This window comes from Olea europaea, chromosome 11 (assembly GCF_002742605.1).
Source record: "Olea europaea var. sylvestris chromosome 11, O_europaea_v1, whole genome shotgun sequence".
Taxonomy (NCBI): domain Eukaryota; kingdom Viridiplantae; phylum Streptophyta; class Magnoliopsida; order Lamiales; family Oleaceae; genus Olea; species Olea europaea.
Window position 1 is genome coordinate 9,647,485 of NC_036247.1, and position 10,092 is coordinate 9,657,576.

Consider the following 10,092-nt stretch of genomic DNA (forward strand, 5'->3'; position numbering starts at 1 on the left):
CGTCATTAAACTCATTTAGGTAATCAAATGCAGTAGTACTGCACGAGAATACCAGATTGATTTGGATATATGCGAAACCGTAAGCACTTAGTGTATTTTCTCTTTATAACTGCTTAAACATCAATCAGTTGAGTTATGATGTCAATTTCTAGTTTCTTGATTTCAGTAATCTTCATGTGTGAATATGAACAATCTCTTGATACATATGTCATGAACTTGATATCCTTGCTTCACATTTCAGCATTCAGCACTGTGGTCTCTATCAAAACCATGAATTCTTGAGGTGTAACTTATAAGAATCAATATTCTGTGGGCTGATTTGGAAAAGGGATTTAACCATTAGAAATTAGCTTTAATATTACTTTTGGTTATACTTGATATACACTTTCAGTTTATAATGCGTAATAATTAAAATAGTATTCAAGAAATGTGGCAATTTCAATGTATGCTCCTCTTCAATACGTTTTTTTATGCGCAACATTTCTTTCTATTGTTGCAGAACCAAACTTTGTGGAGTGTGGATGAAGAAAAGAGACGTATATGTCCATAGCTCTTTGCAACTGCTACAACTAGACCAGGTGAAAGCACTTTCTTCTCTCTTGTGTTTGTGATGTACGAATATGTATTGAACTTATCTCGCACAAGAAATTCACAAACCAACTTGCTGCTTTGCATATCTCTTTGATTGTTCGGTGTGCAGTTGCATCATTTGGTGTTTTGGATGTAGTTATAAAGGGGAAACTAGTCTTGTTTGCTTGCCTTCCACTGTAACGGTCCTTTTTTACTTGGTTAGTTCGATGTGTTTACATTCGTACCTGTTTGCATGGCTGGCTATCAAATGATATTGTAGAATTAACATCCACGTTTCCACCTTCATTGTGATTTTTGGGATGACCGGATTTGGGCATGTTCTATATTTTCATATAGGGCACCATGCATATGCAACATCTAAGTTTTAAAGCATTTTGTGAATTTTAGGGAGCCTGATTTTCCGTTGTTATGTAGCAAGTTTATGGGTTGGGGCACCATGCATACATATGCCATATTTATGTTCAAAACTGTCGTTCCCGACATTTGCCTCCTGTTATTCTCGACAGTTGGCTGACCGCGACAGATGAACTGTCGTTCCCGACAGTTAGCTGCGGGCATTCTCGACAGATGATGTACGCCACTGTAAGGCAGAGTGCAAGTCATCTGTCGACACAGGTTTCGGTGACAGTGTCTCGACAAATGACGTTGGGCACAGACGACACTGCACGTGCGTCGAGAAACAACATGTCTGTCAAACATTCACATGTCATTACCGCATGTATATTTCCACATTACAAAATTTTATTGCTAGCATTTTATTTTGCTTAATATTGCAAGCACAATTCGCCATAATAAATGTTTACGACAACTTCGGGTAGATGATATGTTGTTATATGTTTTTTGTATTACTTGTTCCAATTGATGTTCTTTTGGTCTAACCATTATCATTTCATCTGCAGATATTATGGATTTTCAATTTTTGGTGCCCTAGAATGTACGGTTGCCGACCCGTATCTCACAACGCAGCAACTTGAAGTACATAAAAGTAGTGATGGATAACTTCGACGATCGACTTCGGGCTGACTTTTGCGACTCGTGCCTTGAGTTTCTCGCTGACCTTCCAGAGATCCAGTTTTTTGCTCAGCTGATCCAGGCATTGGTGTGCCGAGGGATCCGTTGCGATAAGTCCCATGAGTTGTGGTTCAACGTGTAGGGTCACCTTACCCAGTTTGGACTGCAGGAGTATGCTATCGTCACTGGACTGCATGCTGGGTCGTTTCCGGAGGGCGATAGGTACACAAAGGCATTGGAGAAGAGGAGGTTGAAGGAAAAATATTTCAAATCGCTGGAGAAGATTTCATGTGCCCAGCTGGAGAAGGCCTTTCTCCACGCGTCGACACCCCGGGCAGATAGATACAAGCTCGAGCTTGCTCTAATTATGGAAGGAGTTATCACTGCTCCGGACAATAATGTCGGCATTGATGAGGATACGCTTGCCATCGTTGACGACCTGGAGCTATTTTTTGCGTACCCCTGGGCGAAAGTGGGGTATAGGCGTTTGTTGAAGGGATTTCGAGGTACTTGGGCACGTAAAATGAGCGATGCGAAGATGAAGAACGAGAAGGACGTCAGTTACACAATTCACGAATTTTCGATCGTCATGTAGGTACGAATAAAATTATGTTTATGTGTTTTGTTTGTCAGTATTAGACCATGCCTCCATAGTGTTTGGACGGATATTAATGCGACATTTGTTTTGTTATTGTCCAGACAGATTTGGGCGTATGAGGCCATGCCCGAACTAAGCGAATGCTTCGGGAGCGTGTGGGTGAACGCTCGCCCCGACTTCTGTGCTGGAACTCCACCAAACAATCACAGCAGCGTACATACGATGCGTTCTTTAGGGATGTACAGGTCATAGACATTTTTCATTTGCCTTTCCATTATTTTGTTTAATTGGGAATAGTATGCATTACATTTAAACTACACGTTCTCCCCTATTTCTACAGCTGCACGTGCACGCGACACTGCGTCCCACAGAGGCCGAGTGTGATCTGCCATACATTGCCAGTTTGGTGCCGTTCCCCGACCGTCCAGTGCAATTTTTGGATGACCTCGCTAGGAGGGTTGTCAGCCCACAGTTCCATGAGGCCGCACCAGCTAGTGAGGGAGATGACGATAGTGATGCGGGTGACGGGCATGATGACGAGTCCGGTGCAGGGGTCGAGGACGTTGACACATCCGCGAGCGATGGCCATCACACACCGAAGGGTAACGGGGAGGATGGGGCTGAGCCTGATGACAATGGAGAAAGCGGTGGCGACCACTCCAGCGAGACCGGTGGTAATGATAGCGAGAACGAAGTGGATGCCTCGGGACGGCAGTCGGGTACATTATCCACTCCAGTGGTTGCCCCGTCGACATATGGGGTTCAGGGTACGCGTGGTGGAGCGACTATGACGAGGGAGGATGTGGGGGGCATGTTGTATGACCAACGCATCCTCTTCGAGATGAGGTTGCGGACCGTGAAACTTGAAATCATGCAACACGTCACCGAGGAGTTCGCCAGACTGAGGGACTTCATATCTACCTTGGTGCCCCCGTCTAGTGGCACCTCCACTTCCGCTGCAGCTCCGATAGTGAATGAGCCAAACCTTTCGGACGACCCGCATGAAGGTATGAGTTTATCTTACTGTTACTTCCATTTACAACATGTGTGCAATTTTTCGTATGCATTTGCTTACAAATGTATTTTTGAAATTGCCAAATTACTTAGATGTACATGGAGGCGACATGGACATGTGCCCGGATGACGGTGGCCGTCCTTCCCCTATCTGGAACTTGGACGCGAATGGTATGTCCATTAGTTCTATGTAACACATTTTTGGTCTTCAATGTCATGTCATCTCGTGATATGCTAGTCTATTGTATTTGACTATAATAATAAATTTTTTTTTAGTTTCAAAGTAGACGGGCAAGGCAGCGACGTACGGAGCCCGCATGATGACGTCCGTGCTGACGACGCCGAAATGCAGGAGGGGAACGGTACGTACGTAAATTTTGTATTTTATGCCATGTCATCTCCTGATATCATAGTTGTCATATTTTATTCGCCTGTACTTACTGTCTTCAATTTCAGTCGTTCTATAATTTCTTATTTCGTCATACGCATATGTATTCAATTTCACTCGTTCATTCATTTGTTCTCTGTCTTCCAACTAGACGGGGAAGGTGGAGATGAACAGACCCCAAAGGACGACGACCATACGGAGGATGGTGACATGCAGGACATGAACGGTACATACGTAATTATTTCCTACTTCTGTGATTTGGGTTCTATTATGAAACACTTCTCCTTATGCAAATGATAATTCATATCTTATGTTTCTCCATTTCACCCAATTTTCTTTAAACTAGACCCAGGAGAGACAGTCCCTACCCTCCCCATCGACGACGAGGAAGGCCCATCGACCCATGACGTCACCGAGGTGGATGGTATGTGCTTTTTTTCCCTTCACTAATCTGATTCCATGACTATGTGGCGTTGTTCACACAAAACCATTTCACTAAACCGTTGAAATGTTTTATATGGGTGCTGCCACAGCGTTGCCGGCACAAGTGACCGTACCGAAGACGGGAGGCCATGTGGGCAACACAAATAGGCGACGATCGACTCGTATTCGACGTCCTACACCACCTACCCGGACGCCATACACGAGGGGAAGGGCAAAGAGAGTAAAGAAATGAGTGAGTTGAAGTAGTTTGGTAAGGTTTGACGTAGTAGTAGATACGTTGTTGGTAACAAAGACATGCTTCGAATTTGGTTTGATTTTTGGTTTGATAAGTTTGCTCACCCATATTGTTGGACTGATTTTTGAATTTGGTTTGATTTTTAGTACAAGCATGGGATGGTATAGTCGGTACATTTTGGGTGTATGCGTTGACGACATAATGCATATGTTGTTCCTGAAATATGCTACAGGTTAAACTGTCATTTGTAGAGTACATATCCCTTTGCTATAATACATGTTTAGTGCAAGCATGGGGTGGTAGTGTCGGTAAATTTTGTGTGTATGCGTTGACGACATAATGCATGTCTTCTTCATGAAATGTGAAAGGGTACATCAACATCATAACTAAAATGAATATATCATCATTCTTATACATACCAGTCATATGACTTGTCAACACGAACTGACGATTTTTCCTGTTAGAGTCCTTACAAAAATTTGCACATGTACTCGCAACCTCAGTATGAAGTACAGAGTTGACTCTTTGTCAGGTGGGATTCCTTCCTTCTCCTCAATTGTAGCTTTAACATTATCACTGGTGTCGAAGCTTTCACCTTCACGGGTTATTGTCTTCGGGTTTTGACAATGATCTGCCTGTGAGCACCAATCCTCGACACGAACTGCAGTGTGGACTCCTTATGAATTTTATAGTCGCCCGAACTAAGGCCATCCGAAGCTATTAACCAGCGAACATGAGCCTATGTGTTGGTCTGGTGCGATTCGTTCGTTGTCTTGTATATTGGCTTCACCATTATATTTATGATATGTATTGTTTATGAACCCTTTCACATATCATAAACAATACAGGCCATAAATATATTGACGTGTAGATTGCCTGCACGTTTTCTACTCCATGGGTGAGTACATTTTCTGGTTCTTACGTTGATTGGATGGATAGTTACGAACTTGCTCTGCTCTGTCATTTCAGTTTACTGGACACCTGATGCAGGTAGGCAGCTGATTAATTCGGAGGGATTTTTTTGTCACATATCAAAAACATTTCATCGAGCTGTGATGATGATTTTTCGTAGAATGATGAAGAGGTGTAGTTAATAGCACCAAATAACACTCAAACGGATCCAAACCTGGGTTGATGCCTGAACGTGCAACTGTGGAGACGATTACATCGTATCAGATATGATGTAATCGCTGATTATGTGAACGGGGTTTATCAGATTACTCCAATTCCATATGGGGATATGGTTAAGTGGAACGCACATTCAGACATGACATTCGTTTGTACTGTAATTAAGTTGATGTTCATCGTACTTGATGAAGTAGTAGTATTATGTAATTTCATTTCTTTGGAGTTGAAGGTGTTATACCTGCAAAAATGAGTCATGGTATGAAATGATCTTCTGTGTAATGGAGTGTGGTCGAACGATCGAGGACAATGATTATTGTAAAAGTCGCATTATCGTAGAATGAAAAAGTCAGTGTTATCTTTGCTTCGTTGGCCCCAACATTGCAACCAATGTATCTTTATTTCGAAATGCGTTTGAGTATAAATTCGCTTGTTCGTAGAAATGAAAGTTTATTTTAAAAATGGCTTGTAAATTCATCCAATGTTCATCTTCATTGACAGGGACATTAATTTTATCAATTTTTCATGCAATTCATTTGATTTAGAATTCAAAAACGGTATTCAATTGTGACTAATGAGTACATAAATTCTGTTAAGTAATGTAAGTACAAATACATTGCAGGAATGTTGCCATTGCAGGTATTGCACATGGGTACAATTTAGTCATAATTCTCACCATTTATGGACTGCATTAAAGTACACTTACACCCTTAACCATCACACTAAACCATCACACCAATGGTCAATCAAGTGTTAATTACAAATGAAATGGTGGTTGGTTGGTAAATTGGTTTAAATGTTCTCATTTACCTCCAGTATAAAGCAAGGCTTGCACTCTTCAAGTGGGATATATGAAACTCTTTCAGAGGCATCTTGTAGCAGGAACGTATCAAAGTATTTGAAGTCTGTTTCTTCGTATGAAAATAATAGCTCTGTTTCTTCGTACGAAAATAATGGCATCGTCCACGAGAAGCAATTCACCGCTGGCACTTGAGGAGCCGATGCTGACACCCGGTTCCACCCCGCTATGTCCCATCGTAATTTCTTCGGACGATGACGAAGTGAGTTCGAATGGTGGTAGAAGAGCCATCACTGTCGTTCCCTTTCCGAACCTGGACGAAGTTGCAACTGATGAAGGTGAGTCTCCGAGAAATGTGCTTGAATGGGTCCTCCCATTTATGGATGCAGACAAAGATCAATGTTACGAGGATGAGGGGCAAGGTCGCGTTCCATCGCCCGAGGTAATTGTCATCAGCTCGGATGATGATAGTGCGGAAGAAGGTTTAAGTGTTAGCTCCGAGTGAAGAGTCCAGCTTTGTTGCGTGTGTGGGTTTCTATGTATGTATGTATAGTGGTTTTTGTAACGGATGGATTTTGTGATGCTTAACCAATTCTATAGCAAGTAGGAAACTCCGTTGGCAAGTTATGTGGTTTTTGTATTTTGTTAAGCGGAGCGTCGTACAACTGTCGAGAATGGCAGGCATCATCTGTCGGGAACGACAGATGAAGTGTCGGGGTTTATTGCCAAATTTTCTGTGTATGTAGTATGCATATTCATATAACATGTAGTTTGGGTGTACGAACACAACCTAATGTGTACATTGAACGTAGTTTCTGAACTTTGCGGACAGTGTTATGCGCTACAAATGATGTGTTCATAATATGCATTTCAAAGGAAGCTTCTATAATGGATGAACTTTTCATATTCCGTACATTCTATTTACATGTGTCAACAATCGTAACAATGTTATGCATAAGAAATTTGTATTTTGGTTCGAGACAGTTATGCAGTGCGATGTGTCTATTTGCGTTCTAGAAATGTTAACATAACAAAGAGTAATGTTTACGCATAAGAGAATGAAAATATTCATAGAATATTTACATTGTCGTATACAAACAACAGTGGGGGAACACTTCACTTACAATTTCAACCAGTCACGTACAAAATGCTGCTTACATCGGACGTGGTACAGTGTGGTTCGAACATGTGGTCCGGTTATGACCAAGTTCACCGCAGCGAGTGCATTTCCTGAGCCGTGTGGTGTACTCGTGTCTGGATCGCTTACGTCGTGTGGGTGGTCTACCTGGAGGACGACGCACACTAGGGGGCATAATAGGAGTACCTGTAATTTCGAGTGGAACATTCCAGTCCTCTTCACGCTGAATAGGATATATAGCTTCTCCGTAGGCACCCTTCCAGTACTCGGATGTGTAATACAGTGAGCAGAGATCGTACAATGACGTACCTCTCAAGCAAGCAGCACGGGTTGCATAAACGCACGGCATACGATTCAGCTGGAACTCACGATAAGTGCATGTCTTTTCCGAGAAGTTTACGATGTCCGTGTCGTTGGATATTCCAACTTTGTTAAGTTATTTATCAACCTATGCGCTCGCAGCCTAGTACCTGCTTCGAACGTCGTCCGTAACTCATTCTCCATCGTTGGTGACAGAACGGTGTTGTATGCGGTTGCACTTGCTCGACGTTCATAAAACCACTTATGCATAGTATGTCAAATGTGTTCTACTAAGCACGTGATCAGTAACGAACGGGCATATCTCAACATTGAGTTCAAAGATTATGCGTTGTTGTTCATCAAAATGTTGTACCGTTGGCCAACAAATAGTGCACGTGACCAAAATGGGAAACCTGCTCGCTCCAAGTACCCGTACGCTCTTGCACTAACCCTACGAAGCTGTCCCATAAATCTTTCAAACTCTTTGGTTTGGTAAGTTCTTGCAGCTCTTTTGAATAGAAATATTGAACTTGCGTTGTTGTACCGCTAGATTAAATTCTTTTCCATAAGCCAAACACAGCACCCGTGGTGAGCCCGAGGAAATAGGTGAGCAATGGCATTTTCAATACTATTTTTCCTGTCGGAAACAAACACCAATTCGTCCGAGTCACCTATAAGATCTTTCAAATTTGATAAAAATCACATCCACGATCTATTCGATTCGGCATCAACAATCCTCCACGCTAACGGATAAATCTGTTTGTTGGCTTCTTGGGCAGTTGCCAATAGAAGGGTACCTTTGTACGGACCTTTCAAGTGACTGCCGTCAACACAAATAACGGGCCTCATGTACTACAAGTAACCCTGAATGCTTGCACCGAAAGCTAGGAAAAGGTAGTGAAACCTGTTACAAGAATCTACTTAGATGTGCGTTAGTGTCCCGGGTTACTCTCTCCTAGGACGTGACAGTACGAAGAAAGTTTTTGAAAGCTATCACCCAGTGTACCCTGTAGCAAATGTAAAGCAACGACCTTTCCACTACGGGCTTGATGGTAACTAATTTTCACACCAAACACACGTTCCATGTCACGAGCAATAGTGGTAGGATCATACGATCCGTACGTATAATCCAATTTTTCCATAATCTGCTCAACAATTACGGAACTAGTGGCATGTCGATGTGCATTACGACGATAATCTATGGAACATGTGTGCACATTGATGAATTTGCGGATCATGAAGATGGCGGACTGCTTCACACTCGAAGCACGTAACATCTACTTACAATTATCGTCGGCACATACAACGGTTAACATTTTTTGGCTTGACGTGCTAACCTGAAATTGAAACTTCTCTCGCAACGCAAGTAGACGAATTCTCGAGTACAACTCTTTCTTGCTAAAAAATATTTCCCTTTCGGTAAGATCCGGCGTATTCACAGTGGAAATTCAGTCGCATGTATCCGGACTTTTGAAATGTGATAATAGTTCTTCGTCAACGTCAACAATATTACCAGTATTTGTACCATGTAAGGGATCGTCGAACATCTCATTTAATGGTGCAGTCCGAACATCAAAAATTGGAGTATCCGTTGCATTATTGTTGGGACACTTTGCTGATGATTGACGTCGTCGTCCTGTACGGTGTGGTCATCTTCCACTGCGACGAACAATTGTCGGCTGTAATTTGTATCCCTTTCCATTTCAACACTTGGCAGGCCGGTTTCCAAAGTCGTAACGCAGAGGACAGTTTCCTTATGAACTGATATGTACCAATTTACGTCTTCATCTTCGAGTATTTCGACCGGCGGTATATTCATGTTCGAAACTTTGAACTTCAATTCCAATTTTGTGCGCGGATCGAAAACACCAAGTTTCTTGTTCAACCGTAACAATAGCTCCGGTAGTGTGATACTGCTCGGCACTAAAATGGAAGTGGTTTTCTCCCCAGTCCACTTCCATTCGTCATTCACGTAAACAAACTTTCCCCCGTGTGACACGATGAATCTCAAATTATTGTTCATACATGAAATGTTGGGAATGAAATGATAAGAATTATGCGCAATCAAAATGTCGACTATATAATAGCATGGAAGTGACACGTTCCAATATTTAAACCTATGCAATACTACAAGGTCAAATTAAGGGTGCCAAGAATTTTCAGCTGTCCAATTCGACAGTTTACTTATATATCCCGGCAGTTTATAAATGTCGGGTACGACATTTCAAATATCGATCCCGACATTTTCGAAATGTCGAGTTCGACGGTTCGAGTGTCGGAACTGTCGAGAAGTTTCAAATGTGTTTGGTAGCATTAATGCTTATAATCATTTCTTCGACTACAACATCACAACCTATTTCCAGAAATAAATGACTGAATGCTTCATTAAATATGGAATACTTCACATTTTTCTAAATATTTTGGGTATATTTTTCCTTCAACAATATTA

General features: G+C 42.0%; 1 protein-coding gene and 1 pseudogene across 1 annotated transcript; both read right to left on the reverse strand.

Moving 5' to 3' along the window:
• The window catches only part of LOC111404437, a 1,906-nt pseudogene extending 712 nt beyond the window's left edge, over positions 1–1,194 (reverse strand).
• Positions 1,195–7,359: 6,165 nt separating this feature from the next.
• LOC111404438 lies at positions 7,360–7,692 on the reverse strand. Its single transcript, XM_023033246.1, has one exon. It carries the CDS (start codon positions 7,690–7,692, stop codon positions 7,360–7,362), a length of 333 nt encoding a protein of 110 aa, XP_022889014.1.
• Between the last annotated feature and the right edge of the window lie 2,400 nt (positions 7,693–10,092).